General features: G+C 29.4%; 1 protein-coding gene across 8 annotated transcripts in view; it reads right to left on the bottom strand.

The window, feature by feature from the left end:
• Nucleotides 1-1,846: 1,846 nt before the first annotated feature.
• Nucleotides 1,847-25,934, bottom strand: part of LOC121121727 (cell adhesion molecule Dscam1) — a 414,757-nt gene continuing 390,669 nt past the window's right edge. For 5 of the 8 annotated variants that reach the window (XM_071889819.1, XM_071889818.1, XM_040716696.2 and 2 more), the window contains 4 exons: nucleotides 9,101-9,844; nucleotides 3,218-3,438; nucleotides 2,893-3,150; nucleotides 1,847-2,155 (listed from right to left, as the gene is read on the bottom strand). In XM_071889819.1, the coding sequence (XP_071745920.1) occupies nucleotides 2,099-2,155; nucleotides 2,893-3,150; nucleotides 3,218-3,438; nucleotides 9,101-9,844 (1,280 nt within the window). In that variant the 3' untranslated portion in view covers nucleotides 1,847-2,098. The remainder of the gene's footprint in view (nucleotides 2,156-2,892; nucleotides 3,151-3,217; nucleotides 3,439-9,100; nucleotides 9,845-25,934) is intronic. The other 3 variants (XM_071889821.1, XM_040716697.2, XM_071889823.1) reach the window with 1 other exon arrangement.

Below are 25,934 nucleotides of genomic sequence, written 5' to 3'. Positions count from 1 at the left end.
CACGTGGAGACCAAGGCCTGCAAAAAACGACACAAGAACATAAATGCCTTAAAGGCATCCGTCAACAAGGCCTGGGCCTCCATGGACGCCGATTACATCCAGCAAGTCTGTGGCAGCTTCAGACGTCGCCTGACCAGTGTCATTGAGTCAAATGGTGGCCACATTGATTAAATTTGATCACAAATTATTTTATTATTCTAAAAATGTATGAATAAATTGTTTCTCAAGTCATTCGAAATGTCATTATTGTCCGCAATATGTTCTGAACAAAAATCGATAAATAATTCTGCACGGCCGGTACACATTTGAGATGGTGCAATACCATACTTCGGATTTACATAAGATAATTTCTATATTTTGCAAAAGCTCAAATTTTGGTTAAATGCCATCGAAATAGCCCTAATATGAATCTGTTTTTTTTCGTGATATCGTGAGCATTTTGGGCATGAAAAAAAAGAAGTAAGAAACCAAAATTCAATAGTGTAACTGAAAGTTTGAAAAATGTTTTGATGGAACCGACTTAGGTGTCATGAGCCTTAGATTAATTACAAGAAGCGATTAGAGAAAGGAAATAAACACAAGTACAACATCATATCAAGAAAGGAAATAGGTAGAACTTACAACGATGCTGATGCTTAATTCTACTCAGAGTCTAACAAGATACCTTAACTAACTTATACCTTTACAACAATTCCTTAGTGTCTCATTATCGCGTTTGTGAATAATTTATACGTATATGTTTTCTCTTCAAGGATAATGATAACAGCTTTCGAAAATAAAGAACAATAAAAAAAAGAACACGTCCTTCCATTGTCATATGTTTTCAAATGATATGATTGATGGCAACCAAGAAGCAAAACGGGCAAAATAGAATGTGAAATACCGACTCAGTGCCAGTTTGAGTACTAAAATCAAGCATGGATCAACCATTTCAATGCGCTACCCAGCTCAAGAAATAAAAATCAGTCAGGGTATAATCGTGAAGGCTTTAAATGAAGACATCGGACTCAAGAGCTTACTTAGAGTCCCTCAACCTACCATTACAGCATCAGCAGTAAGATAAATGAATGAAAGATCATGAAAAATCTTGCAGTTGGACAATGTAGCCTCCCCAATTCCCTAATCTCAACGTACTGGACTATTTCTAGCGGAGTGACATCGAGAGACAGTCCAATTCTACTCCTCATCCAAATTTGGATTCTCTCAAAGAAGAAATTCACCCTGTATGGAAGAAGGTTTCTGAAGGAAGTATCAACAAGGCCATTTAGCTTCTTCCCCCGTATCAGGGCAGTTATCACTCTTATGAGAGGTCATGTAATAAAAAAGTTGTAAAATTTAAACTACCTTGCATTATGTCAATATTTTTTAATTTTTAGGAGGTAAAAAATTTCTGAAATTTCATTTATTTGAATACATATTGATTTTAGTACCAGCTTTTAAGCATTCTGTGAATATTTCAAAACCATCACATTATGAAATATAATAGGGTTTAGATTTTAGTGTCATCTTCATTAATATCCCATTTGCAAGTTCTGTATTTGTCTAAATTTATCAATCTTCATTTTTGTGAAACGAAAGATAATCTTATTTATTTGTATGTATCCAATTTTTATTATTAATAAATTTAAGGTGTAGTAAAAAGAAATCGATTATTTTCAATGGATTTTGCAAAAAAAAAATTTTTGATAACAATTGGGGAAGAAATAAGGGATATGAATTTTTAAGAATGTCTTTTTTTTTTTTGGGATACCATTGTATGGAATAATTAATGCTTCATTTGATGTCCAATATGTATTTATCATTTATTTATGATTTAGTAATTGTTGAATTAATAATGAATCAAAAGTTGTTAGAAAGGCAAATCTTGTCCATTTTTATTTATTTATAAGTAGTAATATATTATTTAACAAAGTATTTATCAAGTAAAAAACAGAAAACCCATTTAAGGAAGACCATATACATGTTGTAATATAGGTGTATGTTATGTTTTGTCATCCATTTGTAAAGCCCATAAACATTTAGTAGAATTCATCATTTATAAATAGTTATACAATATATTGAGTTTGTTGAAGTCGTTGCGTAATATTTTGACATTATATTAGAATCTGGTCAAGTTCATAGTTCCATCCACTTCCTTTGAATGTGGAATGCTAACCTAAAATGGTATCAAAAAGACTAAATCAATATTAGGATTTAACAATCGTAAAAGGTCCCCTGCATGATCTAACAAGTTGGCTTGGCTGATAGATGGGCGCAAAATAGTTAAAATCGAAATTGTACGTTACACAACATCGAACTTAAATTTAAAAAAGAGTTGATTTTCTAAGGAATGATTAAGGATAACTTTTTCGATCAAGCAGGACTCACTTAAAAAAATAACTAATTAACTAGGTACTAAGTATATTATGTGTGACTAAAGATATGTGCCAAGGTAGTCTATCAATTATTGTGATAAAAATTAATCAAAATTAACTGTTATTCAATAAAATTTATATGATTATTACATCATCTATAGAAAGTCACCTTCCATGAAAAGATATTTATGGTATAAGCACATCTGAAATAATAGTTTTTACAGTTAATATAAAAAGAAGATATGACAAATATCAACTTTAAAAACTGAGCTGTCAATTTCCATCAAAATGATTTACATATTATATTAAATAATTTCCACCAAAAATATTTGTAGAATATAATTATATAAATAAGTAAAGTAATATCATTTATGTCCTTCCCAAATTTTCCTCCAAATGCAAATTATAAATGGGTTATAACCTTCGGATATAGAGAATATTTAGGCATTTAATGATTTTGATTGGAATGGCCAATGGTTTGCTTTTATTAATGGACAGCTCAGTAGTCTTTTTTACTTAGAGACCTATTTATTTATACCTCTGGTTCTTGTCTAGCATCTTGAGGAATTTCCATAACTTCTTCCGGTATCGGATCTGCGAATTGAGCCGGTACAGGAGGTGTTTCTGTTCTTTCTTCCTCTTCTTTAAGGGGGAGAGTCGTAGCAACATGCCCATGGTTGATTGTCGCATAAATCGTCCTGCTAGGCCTTGATGATAGTGACGATGGAAGAGTATTACAAAAAGTTGAGGGATTGTTCTTGGTGAGATTTAACTCTGCGTACTGTATCTCTTCCTTCTTTCAAAAGGATAGAATACATATATATATATTATTAATTAAAATAGTTTTGAATGTTACAACTTACAGAAGGTCGAGGATGTCTGTTTGTATCAGGGATGATTGAACCTTGGTGAAAGTTCCTTGGTAAAGTGGTGTAGCGTCGAGAGTCATAGGGCATTTGAGAACTTTCTCCCTCAATAAATCTCTCTCTTAATTGAGTGTGATGTGAATATTTTCGATTCAATGATCCTTTGCGTTCCATTATACGTACATTTGAGGACGAATATGATGGGTTACTATCCGATTCTGTAATTAAAAGTTTTTGGTTAATTGCATAAGTGAACATTGGTTAACAATTTTTAATTAAAAAAGTATTAGGTACACTCGTATACATACATGCATTTAAATGAGTAAAAAAAATCATGGGTAATAAAGTAAGAATCCAATTTTTCTTTCATCTAATAATACATCTCTTTTCATTTTTTTTTTCATCTGAAAAAAGTTTGCATATGAAAAGAAAAAAATAAATATTTTAAAGCATATTGGTACTCAATTGTGGATTTAGCAACTTGAGTACACAGTAGTTGAGAGGAGGAGAGGGGGGGGGGAAGCCAATGAAAAAAATAAATACATTTATTTTCCGTAGAATGGAAGATGAATGGATAAAATATAATGTATAATTCAATATAAACTACTTATATGGTATACTAAAATATACATTTGTATATGACCTTAATATACATACATTATATATATGTACAAAACCATTTATTATATTATATTAAAACTGAGATATGCTTCAGATATGAATCTCTGTCCACATAATGTGTAAAATTATTACATTTATTATTCACATATATATTATTTCTACATTATGTGTATTTCTTCCTCAAATCAGTTTTGATCGATTGATTCTATAATAAATCTTTAAGTACATCTTTATGAGATTCTCAGTGAATGTATTAATTAGAGATATATAATTTGTATCTTATTCCTGCGTATAGACACAATTGATATCCCTGTTTATAACCGTTCGATCTTACGAATAATTTCAGTTAATATATGTATGTAAGCTAATCTTAGATGAATACTCGAGTCAGAGGATTCAAGTTATAAAAATCGAGTATGACTTGCGGCTTATGAATTGTGTTAAATGCCTTGATGAAAGTGTCTTTCCAGTCTAAAGGAATATATTCTCACAATTGTTTGGTTCCTTTTTTTCACAACTTATTATTATTATGTTCCCCTAAGTTCTCTGACCCAGAAATCTGAAAATTATGTTATTTGCAAATTGAGAGGTTCTGATGATTTTTTTTAGAGACGGACATTAATCAAAATAGACTCGTTATTCATTTGATAGCACTGTCCAGAAATGTAAATACTTTATCTTATTTTAAAGTTATCAATAAAATGGCTTCTGAACACGACATTCACGTGAAGATCCGTGCACTTCTTGATACAGCATATAAAATATGGAGGCTCACTTCCTCACGTGGATTCTGTTTAACTTTGATAATATGGTCTTGCAAAAAAGATTTCACTTCTTCACAGCTAAAGCTGCTCAAAGATGGTTGAGCAATGCCCTCAATATTTGGCCAAAAGAATTATGAACTGTATTGAACCGACGCCAACCTTATGGACTACGTCTTTTTGTGGCATTTATTGAACTTGGCGTGTACCCTTAGGCATGAAAACATCACGGCCATAAAAGCCAACGTAAACGAACACTAGGCCGATTTTTCCAATTGTTGGTTATCATATCCTCCAAAGTTAACATCGATTTTTCCCTGCTCAATATTTTTTTCTTTAGAAATAGAAAATGCTTTATACTAGACTTTAGGTTGAGTCATTCACAAAAGTTCACTAAATTAATTGAAATGCTTTTGAAATATTGTTCTATTGTCGTACTTTAATATGTACAAAATTTTTGACAAGGGATGAAGATTTATATTGAGAAATAAAAGTTAACAGAAAATGTGTTTGAGATCTATTTTGATCTGTGCTGTGTGATCAAATGAACACAGTCTTTTTATCAAGTATTTTTAACGATTTAATTGATATTTACGAGTGCAAAATGAATGGAGTAGTAAAAAAATGATTCAAAATTTAAAATAAAGTAATTATTATATTTTTATTTTTGGGGTGTCTTTTTTTAAACAGTGCACTAACCCCGTAATAAAATAGACGTTTACTAACAGAAAGTTTAAAAACATATTTCCGGGGATGAATGGGTTCTGTTATAAGTAAAAACTTATTGGCTGCATGTCTATCAGATACTTTTAGTCATTCAATCCATCTTTTTATAACTTAATTTTGAATGGTTTTGCATTACAAAGACATACAATTCAATTTATTTGAATTTTTCCAAATATATGATAGGAGGGACACTCTAAATGTATTTTATATATATACATTAAACCGTATACATATATATTACCTTTCAAGTAATCAAACATGTATTAAAGCTAGGTGGTATAGATGAGTATATATTCGTATATATGAATGAAAACATTCTTAATTTGATTCAATTTATTTATCTTGCACTCAAATCACTCAATAATTTCCTTAAAGTGAAATGTACATATTTGAATATCCTAAAGAAAAATGAAGAGATCCAATTAATAGACTTATTTATACTAAAGTAAGATTTATTACAAACTTTATGTATACTTAGATACTATTGATAATAATTGACATGAAAAAAGTAGCTTTATACCCAATTAAACCAAAAAATATTTTAAATATGCGTTGTGGCCTTTGCTTAAAATGTAAAATTCCTTTTCGAACAAAAAGCAAATTGTCATGAAACCATTTTCAATCGCATTTTCTGATCATTTTAGTAGGCTGAATAAAAATGTTCCAGTTATTAACTGAAACCTTAGGTTTTCTGCCTTCAGTTGGTTCATAGAACATAATCAGAATAAGCAAAATCATTAAAGAGGAAGAAAATACTTCTTACATTGGCGTTTTAGTCTACCACTAGGCCACATGAACCATCAAGAAACCCTGTAAGTCAGTAAAGCTGTTGTGAATTGAGTCTGAAATTGTTTTGGGAATATTGGGGACAACCTTTAATACAAGCCTAGGAGGGATATACCAAATAAGTTGAAATCCAAGGAGGTAAAGAAGGTAATTGAGAAGAATCCGACTATGAAGTGCCCCGAGTATGCCCAAGAAAAAAGAAAGGCAGGCTCAAAGTCACTTAAGACTTTTATTACAACAACAAAAAAACCGTCAAGAGCTTTTTCAGATACTTTTGAATGACTTAAAACACAATAAAAATCAGATAAAATTCCTGATGAAAATACTTTGACTGTGGACCCTGTCCTCAACAAGAAAAATGAGTGTCTACTTTGCTATGGTAATAGTAGCAGCAGCATTGTAACTGAGACCAAGCACCTGACCTCAGTGATAATGTTAGGGATTTTGGCCACAACAGGTGTAATAATTTTTGTTCTTGCCAATGAAGCTCTTTTTTCTCCCATTGTGATTATCTTAATTGTTTTTTATAATAATGTCCCTATATCATATGCGAGTACATTTTACTACTTTTATTAATGTGCGTTTACACATAAAATATAAGTATTTGTGTTTTTGATTCAAAAGGTTACTACCTGATTGATAAAATATTATTGTACATTGTATTGAGTTAAATTCTTTTCATTTTAAATTGAATATTCGTTGCATCATTTTACTTTCAAAGTTGAATTAGGGAATATGTCAAATGGCATATCGCATTTCTAGGTACTATATTTAATATATATATATATGTATTCCATCTCAATCTGCTCGTGAATAGCCACTTTAGTCATTTTTGCAAACTTCTAACTACAGTATGGTATATTACAAGTATGCATATGAGTAATTTTAATTTATACATTATATTACTTAAGGCTTTCATGTAATAATACAGTGGCTTAAAAATGTTATTTCTTTGTATTTATGAAATATAAAAGATTTTTTCATATAAGGGCCTCGAAAGAGATGAAGAAAAAAAATTAAATATGATATAAAGCAGGATCATAGAAGATAATGAGAAATACAGTCTCTAATCCTTTTTGAAAAAGAAGTCTTTGGTCATAATATGTATTAATAATTCTTGACTTTTTGAAACTGACAGCTCTTGGACAAAAGATATACATTATACTTATGTATGTATAACACATATGTAGATAAGCTACCGGATTTAAATTTAATATTTTTTCCGCCTTTGCTTTCACTTTTTTCTCGAAAAATTAATTAATTGTTTGTATCTTTTTTCGACTTTAATACTGTACATATATAAATGCAAACATATTAAAAGTGTCTTAAAGAAATCTTACTGGGTATACAGGGATGATAAATAACTGAAAAAAGACACCAACAAGAGTTAACAATATATATATGTTGTGTACAAATTGTGAATTTGTTGGAATTGCAACTTGTATAAGTAAATTGTACAAGTTACAACTCAAGAGCGAGATGAAGTCTATTAATGAAACATTTACAGTACTTGGGATGAGATTAATGCAATAACTGAGTCTTCTATTGATTATCGATATATATAACTCATTTGGACTATTTTAGTGAAAATTACAAAAATATACATTTTCTGTGGCACATTATAAAGTTCAAAAGTACAGAGTTATATTATTTATAATTACATAATAACCATGTAATTTTAATAGATGGAAATAAAGTAATAGAATCAATGACTAGTTGTTAATTTGAATAACAATGTTATGATTACATTATACATTTTAAGACGAAAAAATTGAAACTTGTACAATTTGATTATACAAGTTTCAACTTGTAAGGATATCGCAACTTGTACCAAAAAATCGAAGTATTTTATGTATTTATTGATAAAAATAAATACATATATTCAATAAGGAATCAGTAAACTAGAAAAAAATATTATCCGCAAGATGATGTGACCGTTTGTAGCTGTAAAGGCACAAATAAATTAAAAAATGTATAATTTTTTAATTTATTTTCCTTAGTCCCTAAATACAATTTTGAATGTTATTTTTTTATTCGTTTTATGGAGTAGAGTCTCCCAAATACTATTCAAAAAAGGTTATTTTTAACAATCAAGAAGTAGTGTAAAATTTAAACCACAAAATTGTTTTTGATCCATTGTATTGGGAATAAAAAAAGAACTTAACTCAAAAAAACAACAACAACTAAATAACAGCTTGTCATGAAGCTAAACTAAACGGCTGCAAGATTCAATTCATTTTATATATTATGTATATATATATATATATTCTTTATACAGTATTGATATCAGGGATCACTATATACAGTGCACCACCCTGTAACTGTTTTACTTGCATTCAGATAGATTATTCAAATAAAGTTTGCTTAATATGAGAGTGTATGGATTCAGGGAATTGTATTATTTTTTGCAAGACGGCTCTTACCTCTTAATCGTTTTGTAAACAAACTAATATATGTAAACAACTTCATACCACCTTGATGTACATAACCTAGATGTACTATACTATGAGTAAAAATGCAATCATATAATTGAAAGTTCGCATTTTTTAATGAGAAAAATAGTTGAAAATATTGCTTTTAATATTTATATGAATTTGATTTGAATGTAAGTATTGATAATGATAAGAACTTCTTTTCATTGTTACTTTTCTCCCTTCAGGACAAATAGTTATATGTATATCTTAATGTAGTTCTTTCTATTTGAAAAAAAAAAAAAAATATTTAGATAGAAATAACATATAACAAAAAATGATTCTTTTTTTTCGTAAAAACACAAAATCAATTTCGAAATTGATTTGTTTACAGGGTTTCTTTAACACAAAATAAAACTACTTATACTACATTAAAGTAATGCTCCTCTAATGTTGCAAAATTAAAAGAAAATAATAATTTTTGATAATATGCTTAATGAAGTTAAATATTGATTTAGTAACTAATAAAAATAATATCGTAAGTAAAATAAAACCTTTATACTTAGTTATCATACCTGTGAGAGGAAGAATTCCAGAGGATGCATTTATCTGATGAGAACTACTGACTCTATTCTTCTCTTGTATTTGTGAAGAGGCTCCATGATTTGTTAGAATCCCTTTAATTTTGATCCCTCCTCGATTATTCCTATTTAAGTTATCCCTACGGATCATTAAAGTCTTTTTGGAATCGTCATCTTCATTGGTTGTGGAATTGCTACGAAGAGAATGAATGTGATGGAGGCCTCGCCTTTGCCCTTGGCCACAGCAACGAGTCATACGAATAATGAGCCCTAGAACCATAGATGCAAGTAGAAGCACACTTGCAATACCCACAATGATCCATAGTAGCGGGGCATGTCGTCTAGGATGTCTCCAATCTGAGGAAGAGAGTCGAGTATTTTCAGCCTCAGGATAGAGTTTGTCCACACGTCTTTCTGCGTTTTTAAGAGTGTAGGCTCGTAAAATGGATTTTTCACTCTCGCCCTTCGAGTTTCTAGCATAGACAAGAAGAGAGAATCCTGTCCCTTGGGGGAGTTTTTCAAGGGAGAACTGCGGAAAATGTCGATTTTCTATTTTGGTCATTGGAGTCAGGCCTGCGAGGGCAGCGGGTGAGAGACTTCCTTCAAAAGCATTTTGCGGGTATAGCTCCAAAACAAAGGTTTGGCGGAGACCTCCATCGTAGCCTTGCTTACACTCTACACGTATTGTTGTAAAGGTCTTATTCGTCACGGCACATCCCTCAACTCCGTCAGGTTTACCTACAAAATAATATTTAAGAAAAAATTATTATTTTTAAAAGTCATATGGTGAAAATTATGAACATACGTACTACATAGGTACTATACATGTGTAGGAACTTTTATAATATACATAATATAGTTAAAACATTAAAAGATAACGAGACTCATTTCACTTAAAAGAAACGACGTTGCAAAAACATCCAACTTTCTCTTTAAAAGTATATATATTGTATACCCATGTTCTTTTTTTCCTATTAAAACATATCGAGTGTACTTATGTACATAGAAAGGGTTATAAATCGTAAGCATTTTTTAGCGTGCAAATTTTTTAATTATTGGTAACAGTGTTTTTTTAAATTTTCTAAAGTGTAATCATTAATATATTTAATTCTTGAGTCATCTAATAATAAAGTGTTACAAATTTGTAAATCCTAAACATTTTTAGCTTGCAAATTTTATTATTATTGTCATCCTGAAATTGTTTTTATCTTGCTTTCTAATGCTGTTATAATTATTCTTTCCTTTTCGAGGAGATAACATCTAAATATAAAGTGTAACAGGGAGTGCGGTAGTTCATGGATTATAGAGAGCAACACTAAGCATTTGTTGGGAGTTATAAGTGTGAGTCCCTGTTGGACTTGAGGATCGAAAATTGAGTAATCCCTCACTTTGTCCTTGCTTAATATGGAGTGGGACTTATGCATATTTCTAGTAATGACAATCGGTTGCATTTTTTAAGGTCAACCGTTTTTGGAGTTGGCAAACTGAAAGGATACTTTTATTTTCCTAAGCTGTTGTCATTATTATTCCATTCTTGAGGAATGAAGTTTTTTCTCCTTCATAAATACATACAAAAATAAAAAATGAACGTTTGTCTGTGCTCATGAAAAACGGGGAGTAATCTGTGGCATGGTTATAATAAAGGCATTGTTGGACTCCGAGTATACCGGGTCATACGAAATGGATGTACCACTATTATAGATTAATTTTTCGAGGTATGGTGATTGTAGTTCGTAAATTTAAGATGTTTCACGCGACAGCTGACCTTTTAAGCTTTTGAATGAGCTATTACAATTGCCTCTATCATTTCTGTAAACAAAAATGGAAGCAAAAAGAAATCAGATTGCTGCTTTGATTTGCGCCTGCCACAGCACACTTGAAATTGTCAAGTTTGTTGGGATAGAGAGGCACATCGCCTACATGGTCAAAAAGCTCATGCAAGAAGGGAAAACTTTTAAAATGGAGCCCAGTAGTAGAAGACCGTCCAAACTGACCCCAAAAGTGGCCAAGAAGGCGTTTGAGGCTAAGCCCACCATGCCCATTGCCAATTTTACCAAAAAGAAGTAAGTGGCTTCCTCCGCCGTGTCCAGGAGGATCAAGGCCGCCGGTGGAAAGTCCAAGAGGTATGCGGAAATACCATTAATGACTTGACAGCAACAAGATGTCCATTTGGAGTTGGCCAAACGCCTCCTAAACGACCTGAAGCATCATGGAAAGCGGGTCATTCTTCTCGGATGAAAAAACATTCATTGTCGACCCCGTCTTCAACAAGCGGAACAATCGGATTGTTTGCTTTGAAGACGCTTCTGAAGACCTCTGCTACATATTCAAGACGAGTGGGCGGGTGCCTTATCCTGCTAGAAGACGTAAGTCATCTTGCCCGACTACTTGGAGATCTTGAAGACAAAGGTCTTCCCGTAGGTCCTCAAGATCACCAATAAGAAGAAGAAGTTGTCCTACGTTTTCTAGCAGAATGGGCATTTGGCCATACAGCCAATGCTGTGCAAGCCTGGATGGAAGAACTTATAGCCTCTCCAGAGCCCGGTCTGAATCCTTGAATTACTCTATCTGTATTTCATTTTCCTCCGCATCTCGTCACAGCAGATCAAATGAAATGTCACGACATCTATCCTCCAAAACATTCTTCAAATTTTTATGGTTAACATTTTGATTTTCTGTTTGTATTTGTCACCGCTTAAATTTAGTGACAGTTAAGGTGCTTTACTGTAGAAAAAAATTCAAATTGCAAGGTTTATCATGTAAATTTTTGAGCTTTTTTAAACATCCCCAAATTGTTTCCAATTCGCATAACTGCTTATATCATTCTTGTAATAGCTGATTTTACTCTTTCATAATGAACCATCATTGAAGCTACGCTGTTTTTTCACAATACATTCTTCACATGGGCAGTGTCACCATGTTCATTTTCGTTTTTTTACAAGCCTTTTCACAACCCTATACAATTTTCTCGATAAAACAGTTAACAAATTTTAATAGGTATTTTTTTCAATACAGATGGAAATTTCTTTAATCATATCAATTTGTACCATTATTTTTATCAAATAGATTTCCATAATAAGATTAAAATATATGGAATAAGTTTTTGTTTTTGCTAGAGATATACACACACATATATAAACAAAATTTATATATTAAAGTTGCAACAGGAACACACACGTACATACATATTTATATAAAAGTCAAAAAGTTTTCTGTATTTTACGAACAAAAAATGATTTATGATTTCTAAAACGCGTTTACAACTTGAAGAATAAAACACAAACATTTTACAAGAAATGTAAATGAACATATACATATATATTTTTTCAAAATTCATAGTACTAAATCATCTAAAACGTATAAACATATATTTATTTATTGCTATTCTTACTTTTTTTAAATAAAGGAAGTTGTTGTTTTTATGCTATGGAATTGTTACAATTCAAAATAATCATTTGTTGGCTTTAACAGATGAAACCAAAGTTGGGATTTTACTATTTTCCAAGAACAATAATACACTGTGAATATACTGTTGTATCCCAAAAATTTTATATCCCTCTTATTTTCAAAATAAACTACCTATATAATTGTAACCCTATAAGAATAAAACAAACCCTTCTTTAGTGAACTGGATTTTTTTTGTACCACAAAATATATAAACTGGCTTTTATATTTATATTTGGAAATTTTTAATACAGGGTGTTTAGGTCAAAACGGTGTATTTTTCAAAAATCTTTAAATTGTCACTGATGCCACAGTTTAAGGTGGATTTACTTGAAAATTGTTTAGATTGTACATACGTAGTTGATTTATTTGCCTCCAGCTTGACCTAAATTTGGTCCTGGAAGGAGGAATAGGCGTTGAAAATGTAGTTACTGGTCTTGTTGGTCATAACAAAATCCCTGGCGTACGCAAGCACCGATTTGATCTTAATGCTCTCACTATGTTTCTGAAACATCCTTAATAAATGATTTTTTTTTGTTGTTGTAAAAATGTATTTTCGTAGGTTTTTGCAATTTGTAATAAAGGTTCCGTAAATTTGAAAAATTAGTCCGTTTTTAAATTGTTCTTTCCCTTTCTCATTTCCCTTTTTTTCAATTTGAAGTATATGCATTGCCGTTAATGTAACATCAGCTGATATTATTTAAATCATACTCAAAATTTTTGTAACTAAAATTCGTTAAAATATTTCACTAAGAATAAACTATTAATGTTTTAACTTTCATAACGACAAATTGTATCTTGTTGATACCCTAAACTAATATTGTGAAGATTAATTTCAAAAGTTATGTATTTTTATTCCTTGTTTTGACATTATGCAAGTATTTTTAACATTTCAATAGATGCTTACGAGTGCAAAATGGATAAAATAGTTAATTAAATATTGCAAACTTAAATAGCTTAATTTTGAATCTATGTCGACTTTGTATTATGTAATTTAATTTAAAAATTCGTTTAATATTTGGGTTAACTTTTAATCCGAGTAAAAAATGAATGTTCACTTAAAGAAGGTTAAGAAATATTTTGGAAATAAATTATTGATAATAAGTTTACTTAAAGTAGCAGACAAGAACCAAATCTTTAATTAAAGAAAATTAAAATTAATCTATTTTTTGAACTTCCACAACTGTACTTTTAAAAGAAAAATTTAAAAAAAATTATTTTTGATTTTATTTTATATCATGTCTGCATATGATATAGATTTTATGGGTAAAGTTATAAAAAAAACTTCTTTTTCATAATTTTTGTCACGTACATTTTTTTAATATTATTTTTTTTTACTTTTTAGTCTAAAATTTTGGCAAATTACCACGGGATGGGAAAAAATCAGAGTTATTTGTGACATTAAGTAAAAACCTTGAAGGGAGTACTCTAATAACTTGATAGACTTTCATATAGATAATACAACGGTTGTGATCGATTTGAATATTGATTAATATTTTATACAAGTCTATACATATATATCTATAATTAGGGATGTGAAGTTTTGCTAGATTGAGGTAAGCGTAAAAAATCTGCCTCAGAGAATGTAATAAAGAGTATGCAACATTGAGAGATGACATATCTGCTAACAGAGATCCCCATTGAGGAAAATAATATTCTTTGGTGGTTTGTTAAAAAAAACACCAAACATTAACGAGATCATACTGATACTTTCAAGAATGTTTTCTACGAGAGCAGCTTACTAATCATGACTTTTTATTGAATTAGGTAGAAGCAGCTTTGAGATAAAGGAAATAAACACAAGCCCCACTCCGTATTTAACAATTTTATAGATAGGAATTAGCCCATCATTGATCCTCAATTTTACCCCGAGTACAACAAGAACTCATAATTTCGCAACAGGTTTACTTTTCAGGTTTATTTTATTACTTTATACTTAGAAGTTATATGTTCTCTCTTATATATTAAGGTAGCATCTACAGAAAGCCAGGCCCTCTTCCATTATAATATTATTTTAATCTATATATTTCATAAACTATAGTGCTCTTTTCTTGCTCATACGTTAGAATGTTCAAAATAGGGAAGAATAATTAATAAAAGCATTCAAGTTGTGCTCTTCGCAACATATATCTTTTTTGAATTAAAGCTCACCTCTATTTAACTAATATTCCCATCACTAAATAATTATTAGGGCTATAAATACTTAGGATTATTTTTTAGGGTGGAAGTTTTGTTAGTTTTGGGAACTTGAACTGTTTTTATTTTATTTTCTTAATCTGTTATCATTATTAGTCAATTCTTGAGGAGAGAACACCTAAGTATTAAGTGTAACCGCGAGTGTGTTTGCTCATGAACGACGGAGAGTAACACAGAGTAAGTTTGAGTCCTTTTGGACTCAAAGTAGAATGTAAAATCGAAAACGGTTAATTTTGGTCAATTTGAAAAAAGTTTAGCTGTGAAAAATGTGTGAAATTTCAAGATAAATTTGTCATAACTTCCATAATATTGAAGCTAGAGATATGTTTTTCTATCAAAATATCTTTTTGAGTATAATCTATTACAGTGGATCTTAAATGGGGGAATTTGTACCTCTTGGGAGGGGTACTTGGAGGCATTTGAGATTTTGAAAGAACATTTTAAAAGTGGTATAAATTCTACAGGGCGTGCGCAAGGGGTGGGCTGAAGGAGCAGTAGCCCCCAAAGTAACGATTTTTTGTTTTTTAATAAAAAATTTAACATTTGCATTTTTTCCCCAAAAAATATTCATTTTTTTGGGGTAAATATGATTTTCTGTGAATAGCTACAGATTTTTAATTTTTTGTAAATAAATTTAATAATTGAAATTTTTTGTGAATAGCTTTGGTTTTTTATTTTTTTTTTCCCCAGAAACTTATTTTTTTGGAAACATATATGGATGTTTGAAATATTTTTACCAAAAATTATTTTTTTTGAGATTAGCTATGGATTTTAAAAATTTTTTCGAAAAAATAATTTTTTTGTGAATAGCTGTGAAGTATTGAATTTGTTTGCTCGAAAAAATTCAATATTTTGAGATCTTTTTCCAAGACATTAAATTTTTCAAATTTTTTTCAAAAAAAAAATTAATTTTAAAAAAAAGTTCCAAAAACCAAGCCCTTCAAAAAAAAAATTAGAATCCTACGGACGCTTATTTCACTGATACTAAAAATGCTTTGTACTGGTAGGGGTACTTTGTTTAAATAAATATTTTAGAAGTGGTACATCATTAAAAAAAGGTTGATAATCCCTGGTCCATTAGATAAAATAGGTTTTTTTAAAATCTTTATGTCAATTTTAGGTTATTTTTTTACATACCAAAAATACTTACGATTTACAACCTTATTAATTACACACTCTCCACCTAAAATAGATATTTTTATTGCAACCTTGACAAAGACGTTATGAATAAGTATTCCCATTATAAAAGATGAATATGATTAAAAACTTCATGATGAAGCATATTCCTTTCTTAAATATTACTTTCTATATGTTGTTACAAAATCCACAGCAAACATTTTTGAGTATATCTTTTTGAATATCGATGTAAAATATCTCAAAAAATTATAATACTATAATAATTAAACTATCAAAATATTCATAAAAGATACAAACTAAAAAGCTATCGCTTTTTATATTCCTTCATTATTCTATCCATCATATTTTTTCGACCTTCAAGTTTTTAAATTTGTAAATAGGAAGTTTACACCTCATAGCTGTGTCTTGTAAAATAAGATTTCAAATTGTTAATTCTTATTTGTTACATTTTTATTGTGTGTAATAGAAATAACTATGATGATCAAGAGAGCTGAAAGCCTTTTTATGTTGATCATTATTCCTTGTCCACAAATAATATATTATACCTATTACCAATTTTGTTTGGTAGATTTTTTTTAAATGTAAATTTTTTATACCCATCTAATATAAAATTGTCTCATTTAAATGCATGACAAAGTCAAAAAATAAAATAAGAGTCTATTAAGTATTTACAATACATGGGTATATGGTTTAAGTGCCTACTGACCTTTCAGCTACTATTCATGATTTATTTCATTACTATTTACCTATTTGAAAATATTTATTGAGATTAGCTTTTGATTCAAATATCTCTGTTAGGTGGAATTACATTTTATTTCGAAACACCATACTCGTATTTACAGTTTTATCCTTTTTCGTTCATTTGAATTAAAAAAAAGCTGCCAATTCTTACCTTTTCACCAAATCAGTTTTTTTAACGTTGCTTGGGCTGATTTGAATTCGCTTTTATTAAGTAATGAACAATTTCAGATATTTATTTTGTAAAAACTCCATTGCTGGGAAGAATTGTCTAACTACCAACTGATTTTGGGCATTGTTTCTCTTTTTGAAAGAAAGGTTACGTAATGCAATGAAAGGAACCATGTATTTTATGTACATACCAAGGCTGTCAACACAAAAACAAGCTAGAATGATTGAATTTGTATTCTGCGACGAGTTATTGTCCATTTCTATCAAAAAATTAATCTTGTTAACTCTTTAGGTGCGTTAAAGTTATACTTAAAATCCATATATTTAACTTGAAAGCCCAAATCGGGGCCAGTATAAGTCTCGTGAATAAAATGAAGGATATAAACTATAGATAAAGTTATTTGTTATCTTAACTAATCCCACTAATTTAAGTGCAAAGTCTACAATTGACTCAAATATGACGATGCCATATTGAGTTGTATGTATATGAAGCTGTGATTTTCTCTATCTAAGTGTATACTAAATACTGTTTATTTTATTCAGATCATATGTAAATTATGTGAACACGCTGAGTCTATCTTGTAGGATTGACTTGTTACACATATATGAAGTAAAAAAAAGTAAATTTGTTATTTTTCTTTTCATGATTCTTCTTCAAGATTGTATTCACCTTAACCCACTATATTTAGCCCCAAAAGCAATATCGTTTTTATGAGAGAAAGGGAGGCACGTGAGCTAATATTTAGAAAACAATAAATGCAAGATTCAAATATTATGATATATTTTTAATTTAATATTAGCTATACGTCGATTTTCAACATAAACTATTTTTCAAATACATTGTCTTGACCAATATAACTTATATTGGACCTTTATTTGATTTATAAAACTTATAGTATAAGTCTGTTAAATCAAATAAAGATTATAAACCACAGATAAAATTAATGGGTATCTTAACTCATCCCATAAATTGGGATACAAAGCCCATAGTTGACTCAACTATGTCTATGAAATATTGGGCTGTAAGTAGGATCTATGAAGTAAAAAAAAAAGAATTTTATATTTTAACTTTTTCTTTATTTTACTTCAAGATTTGTTTTAATGTTGACACTCTACATATATTTAAACCCTATTACTTCTATCCCTCCCTGTAAAATATCTCAGACTTAATGGACTCTTCTTAATTTATCATGATATAAAAACATTTTTTTATATATCCAAAAAAGCTGCACTCTCAAAATGATTGAGTGAGCGTTGACGTTGACTGTACTCTATACACCCTCAATTTCCTTTTGGAACCTCCTTGGTGATGAAAAACTTTTGTCACATATTCTTGAATGTAAATAAAGTCCAAATATAATAATGAAAAAAAAAAAAAATAGCAAATAAACCAACAATAACAACATTATAGAAAATAAACTAAACAACTTGTTTTCTAGAGATAACCAAAAAAACATGGTTATACTAAAAACTTTTTTCATATATATTTTTATGCCAGATTTTCTTATATTCCTTTTTCTTATTCCCTTCTTCAAGATGGTCGAGCAAAACAAGAAGAAGAACAATAATAAAAACGACAAACATTTATATATATATATATTAAAAAAAGAAATAGGAAGAACAGATAGACATACATCACTTATAATATACGTAGTTGGAGGTCTTTATCTAGGTACATATTGCTACTCTCTTTTTACTCCAACCCACTAACACTTTCTTTCTTGCCCTACCATTGTTTGCGACATAAAATTGAAAATAAAAGCTACAAACATACAAATTCTACATCATTTTTATGTCAAATTGTGTCACCCTCTTCAGTTCCAAATGTAGTTTTATTATCCTTACTTTCGTTTTCCGAAACAAGGAAAATCTGCGTTGTATGGGTTTTTTTTTTCAGTACCAAAACCCGTAAAATGGGATTAACTATTTTCAAAGTTACCTTTTAACTACTTTACATTTTTTTTAGTAAGGTTATCAAAAGAATGTAAGCCAGACAAGATACTTGTAAAATAATGCTCAAATTTAATCTTAATCGGAATTTAATTAATTTTTAATCCGTTCATTTCAATAACTTAACCAATATTTATTTAGCAACTTTTCAATTGCAAGCTTGAAATCCTGCTTCTTTATTAGGGGCGAGGCGGATAAGGTTCAACTCCAAAGAAACTTTTCATTCTCATCTGAGATCCGAACTTCTCCTTTATCCTCAACCACCTCATGATTGTAGAACACAAGGGAGGAAATGGAGCGAACGCGGAGTTGGAACGTTCCTGGAGGAAACCAGGGATTCTTGCTCATAAAGCCTGTGTATCGCATTGACTCCATCATCATCATCATATGCACAATATCTCACCATCAAGGACGAGGAAGGATCTCACTTTCTACGAACTACTCCTACGCTACGTCAATAATAAGCTATAACTAGGCTTGAGAATCATTCGACGAGGAGAACCTCCTCCCCTTCTTCTCTATTCAATTATTGAGTAATCCAAACGTAACGTAATCACTAAAACTAATAAATAAGGAGTAGAGCAGTAGTTGACTCGAGTCACTCTTGAGATATAACCAAAAATTTTAAGTCTAGGTATCAAATCAAATACTAACCCCCCTCCAATGCCAAATTATAAAGATCTATAATACAAATAAAAAAAATCTTGTTTATCTGAATATATAATGATTTATAATTTCTAACCATAATATAAAAAACGTGATATGAGGAATAATATTGCACTGTGCAAGTAGTCAAAATAATTCCAAAAACTGTGTTTTTTCAAATATGTCAAATCAAGGGTTTTTAAGAAAGAAATACACTTGGTTAAGGTACGTGAAATTAAACATCATTTTTGCTTCTAATTATTTAACCCTTTTCAGTTCTAATTTCATTTCTATTATATATTATTATTTTTTGTTAAACCGAATGGAAAAACAATTTAAATTACATTACCTTTTTTGTTATTTTTTTCCGTCTCTTCTTTTATTTATATTTATTAAATATAATGACTATAATTGAAGAAAAAAAAATATCTGACTAATCTTATGTTGTATTTTATGTTACACACATAAGCTAGTTTTAGTTGTTGTTCTTATGTCTTTTCTTTCAATATTTCACATGAGGGTCTTTGAAGTTTTAGAATGTAATAATGTATTAAGTTATTATCGTGTTTTCCTCTTTTAACTTAATTGTTATGTTACTATAATTGTTTTGTATGAAGTTAATGTTGTGTCTGAATGAAAAAGAAAAAATTAGAATTTAAATTACACTATTTAGCTGTATAAGTAATCCCATGTGTATATACTAAAATGATACTATGTTAATTTGGATAAAAAAAACCTACACAAAAAAACAAAAACAACAACTACTTCCTAAGTTACTTGTTAGGCCTAATAAATATTTTACACAACATTTCAAAATCAAAAATGAGATGGACTCGTTACTCAAAATATGGCAAAATAGACTAAAAGTTTCATTATTTTCGTATGAAGTAAATAAAATAATTTAAATTTTGAGCTTAAAAGTAACAAAACATTGTTAAAGTGATCAACATTTAATCTAAATACTCAAAAATTTAAGTTTAAATATTTTATATTAATAGCTTGTCTAATTTTCGTAATAAAAGTCTACTTAACTGCATATTCACCTTTCTAAAGCAATCATGTAACTCAAATACCATTTTCAAAATTAGTTAGTCGTATTTTATCTATAATATGATTGTCACATGTAATATGTTTAGCTACATTAAATGTGTACAAACATATAAAAATCATCCAATAAAATGCAAGAATAGCAACTTTGAAAGTTGTGCAAATATGAATCAAGAGTGTTCTTAACACATAAAGTATGTACATTTTAACAAATTCAACTATTTTACTTAAGAAGTTATTGTAATTTACCTTTTCACGACATATTTTATTAGTTTTATAATTACACAGTGTTGACGATAAATATAATGTATTTGTGTGAATTGCTACTACTTCAAACTTGAAGAAGTTAAAACATTTTCAATATCTTAGAAATACATGTTTTACTTTTTTATGTACATATAAGTTGTAATATCTCTACAAGTTGCAATTTGTATAAAAATATTGTACGAGTTGCAATATATTCTTTATATAATGCCTTATTTAATTATAATATTGTTAATTCTAATTACAAACTATTAATTGATATTATCATTTCATTTTAATCTAATAAAATTAGATGGTTATTATTTATTTATGATTAATATAATTGTAGATATTTAAACTTTATAATGTGTTTGATTTGACACATCTCATATAAATATATTGTTTTATATATATTTACATATTTTTAATAAAATAAATGGAATTACCTGCCAATGTCACATATACAAAATATATTTACATCACTTCTATAAGTGTAACCTCTTAGAGTTATTAAATATTTTTTTTTTTTAAATAGTGATATGGTTTTTATTAATATTATTCAGTTGTATAATATTTGATCGTAATTTTTTTATGAAATATAATATCCAATGAAAAAAGGCATTAATCGTCCCTATACAAAAATAAGGTTTATAGATTATTATATATTAGAATAGGTGGCCTGGCGTTGCTCAGGACATTAGGATATTGATTATCCTAATGCGATTAAATTTTTAAGAAAAAATGTAAAATAGTTTGTAAAATTATTTGATCATTGAACAATAATTGTTGGTCTATTAAGAATATTTTTACACAATCACTCCGAATACAACAATTTTGTACATAATATCTAAACCTTAATCGTGATTTAATGCCTTCAAGTTAAATAAAATTAATAAATCTTCATTTGCTATAATTGAATTAAATTGTATTCAATACTAAACATTATTATTAATATTTGTATAACTTGGATATAATATAAGCCTATAGGCATACAAAAATATTTGTACATAAACAGAGAATATATTAATTAAACTTTATTTAATATAAATGTACGTTATATATAAAAAGAGTAAGAAATATACACTTTTGATAGATACAATTCATACTTTTGTTGAATAAATTTGAATATGATTGAATGCAAGCTATTGAGTAAGGAATTATTCAAAAATGAACTTAAACCAGCAATTAAGGATATCATAAGAAAAGATATGGAAGTATTACAATTCAAAAAATGTTTCACAATTAACATATCATTGCAAAATCTCTAGAACTTGATCAGAAAATATGAAAAGCTGATGAATTTAAATTTTTAAAATGGTAAATCATAAGTTCAATTGTTTTTGATTATCTAATATTTGCCTTAAAGTAAACAATACATCACTTCGTTACGCTTAATGCATTGTGCAACCTTTCATACAAAAAGAAACAGACAAAGGCCCAAAATCAATTAGCAGTTAGAAAATTCTTTCCAACCATGGATGGTATTATTATTCAATAATTGTTTTATAATTTTTCACAGCTTTACAAGAAATAATTCGTATTTAAGCAATCAACTGTTCAAAACACTGATTAGTAATAGATAAGCAAAAACATCAAAAGCAGATTAAAATACAGTTTCCAGGGTGGGGACCCAAAACTAATAATAGTTCAATGGGCTAAGGTCAGGGATAGAAGAAAACTACAGGGAGGACGGCTAGAAGTACCCTATATTGTTGCAACAGAAGTTTTGGTTCTTCTTGGCTGTATGGGGCTGTAATGGACTTCTTAATGTTGTAGGCAGTCTATATGGAGATGACCACGGGTTTGGCAGCCTTTTCGGCACTGACTTGCGCGTGGAAGAGAGACGAGTTGCCTTTTTTGTTGTTACTTCATACATTTTTCAGGAAGAACCATTTGATGAAGACAAAACTAGTTCATTTTTACTTTAGCAATTGTTTGTTTGAAACCTCCTAATTAAAAATCTCAATCAAATGGAACTCCATGTTGTAAGTAAACTACCTTTAAATTTTTGTGTTAATGAGGGTTTGCCAGGATAAGGATAAAATTCATTTAATTGTTACATATTTCCTTGAGACCATAATTTTTTTTTTATTAAAATACGAATACGATAACACAAAAAAAGAAATATGCCAAAATATTTTTATGGATCACATTCGAATGTGTGAATTATCACTTTTTAATTTAATATTAACATTGATATTACTCATATCTTAAAATAAGACTAATTGACTCATCATGATTACTTTATACCATCTTATTTTTTTATAACATATTATATTTGGATGTTTTAGTACTCATTTTCATATTATTTTTATATAAAATTAGAAATAAATATATGTATGTATATTATGTACATACACACATATATGAAAGTATATGCATATAAAAATTATATAAGGGCATTAACAAAACCCATAAAATAATTTGCTTTATTACATGAGAAAAGTATAAAAACAAAACAGAAATTGGAGTCACTTCTATTGCAATTTAGATGCTTCTTTCTTTCTTTTCCGCAAATATAGATCATATGAAAATTATGATGTATTTCAAATAATAACCCAAACACTTCGAAACATTAATTAAGTAATAATAGTATTTTTGAACAACTATTCAAACAAATGAAGGGGGCAGCAAGGAGGAAATATCTAGAATTTTGTAAAATATGACTTGCTTGTATACAAAAAAAACAACTCCAAAAAATGAAATGGTAACCCTGATTGTTAGAAAAATGTTTGGGAGATCAACAAATTAGCAGTCATCATGTGTTATTGAAGTGTACATTGTATGTATAAGTTTGGCTGTACGTCTTTCATTCTCAGTCTACCTTAAAATTGGAGATAGCTACAGCTGAAAGTTAGATTTCAATTATAGCTACATTTCAATTATAATAAAATAGATCCGCCATGTGAAGCAAAGAATATAATATTAGTGTAATAGGAGAAGTATCTCGATTTTTCAAGATGTTTGGACAATTACACTGGAGGATAATGAAAGTAGATTGAAGGTCTCGTTTTGTGGAGGTTGTTGTGAGTTTATCTCTTTCAGAGTATGTCAGAGGGGCTCCTTGGAGTGAGGGATGAAACCGGAGAAGATCATTATGAGAGGCACTACACATAATGGGACTCCAACTACTCTAATAATACATATATTCCTCGCTTCACTTCAATGGCGTAGTTATTTTCTTACTATTAAAAGTTTGCAATAATTAAATTTCAATTATCTGATCTCACGCTCTCCAATTTCAAGATAGAAAGAGAAAGTATGACGTGTGGGCAAACTTATATGATGTGCCCTTACTAAATTAGCTGCAAGTAGCTATGCAAGAATACGAATAAACACTAATCCTACAATTTATCTAGCCTATATATTGAATGGATTTACTTTGATGTCAATCATCAATTCTACAATTCATATGCAATCAAACGACAGCTGGAACAGCAATTATCAAGTCTTGTTTTTATCTCATGTAAAAATTTATGAGCAACAATAAAAAGTCAACGGGTGTGTGATCTCCCACGTGCTTGTGTCAGAGCCAAGAAGGCTGCAGAGACCGTTGGCATTTCCATTTGGACCGTTTACAACATCAAGCAGTCTATTATATTCCCATATAGCCAAGAAGAACCAAAACTTCTTCAATAAAAACATGGCTAACTTCTGGACTACCTCCATGTGGCCGTTAATCCCCTGGACCTAGTAGTTTGGGCTATTTTGGCGAAAAATTTACATTTGGATTCTCTTAGAGCTGCGATCATGACAGTGAAGTACGCCATAGCCACGGTCCTCATCGTCAAGAGTTGTCAATCTGTTTGCCAGTTTGGGGACACTGTTATTACTTGTGACGAACGACTTATTAAAATAGAAATAAAACTAAATAAAGTATTGGAACATGTAAAAATATTGTTTTTGAGTTGTCTATTCTTGATTCAATACAAATCCCTTTTTACGTAATTTAGTTATAATACTGCAAGTTTTGGGTCCTCATTAATTAAATATAAACTATAAAGTGTAACTTCAAATGTAAAACACAGGAGTTATACGTATAGGTTGGACTCGGAGCAGAATTGATTAATAAAGAACACTGATCAGATTCACACCTAGAAAAAACTCAAAGTAGTTTTAGTAATCATTTTCTACAATTCTATGAATATTCTTAATTTATTTCATTCATGACCTCTACTCTTTCCCTCGCTCCAAAGTAATGAGACAACAATAGCCCAAAGTGCAACAAAGATGAATAGGATCGTTAAGAAATATTTTACCTATTCAAAAGAAGTTCTACCACCCTACATACAAAGCCTTCATTATTTCCATCTTTTAATGAGGCTCTTTTTGCATGCAAAATATATATATAATGAGAAAATTGTTTTTGACAAGGGAAATAAGAGAAATGCTAAGATAGAGAAGAGAGTGAGAAAAGTGTTTTACTCGTATGCTGCCATGTCTTGTATGATGCATTTGATTATCATCATTCAAGTATCTTGTATGTATATATACAAGGAAAATATCCATAATTTTTTTATCATGTAACCTCAATCACAAAGACAATGCAGTCGCATTGCTTGAAATATGAGAAAGTAACTTAGCTTATAATTTATATTGTACATTCCGCAAATACATAAAAATTTATTTATTTATATTTGAAATTATAGGAACAACATTCATACATCACATTATATAAATTAGTTTTTTCTTTTTTTTTCTTTGATTAATTATAACTATGAATGAGTATAAACAATAAGAATTTTTTTTCATTATTACTTTGCGAATAATAAATACTTTTTTATGTTTTGGTAATTAAAAATACATGTATATATACATATATATATATATGCTTTTATGCATGTTTCTTTGTGTATTCTGGTTAACATATGTATAAACACATGATTTGTTACTAATTTCAACTTGTACCTATTTAGCACAAATATACATACATGAATTACGTGTGTGGAATGTGGATGTCTTCTTCTAATATAAAATCAATAACTGTGATGTTATCAATACACCCTTGTACATAAGTATTCCTAGACTTGAGTAGTTTGTAATGTAAAAACTACCTTCTAAAATCAGTTGTTGAGTGTTGTCTTCTTTTTTGTTCATTATTTAACAGGATGTCGCGGTGTTAACTTTCTTTCTGAAGTAAGAAGCATTCTCTCCCATCATTGGTGTACATTGTTTAAAAAATGCATAATAAATTGAATATAATAGGTTGGACAAAAAGTAATTTCATATTTTTCGCTTTATTTCAATGCTTTTTTAG

The sequence above is a fragment of the Lepeophtheirus salmonis genome, chromosome 7 (assembly GCF_016086655.4).
Source record: "Lepeophtheirus salmonis chromosome 7, UVic_Lsal_1.4, whole genome shotgun sequence".
NCBI classification, from domain to species: domain Eukaryota; kingdom Metazoa; phylum Arthropoda; class Copepoda; order Siphonostomatoida; family Caligidae; genus Lepeophtheirus; species Lepeophtheirus salmonis.
This window is presented reverse-complemented; position numbering and strand designations above follow the sequence as displayed.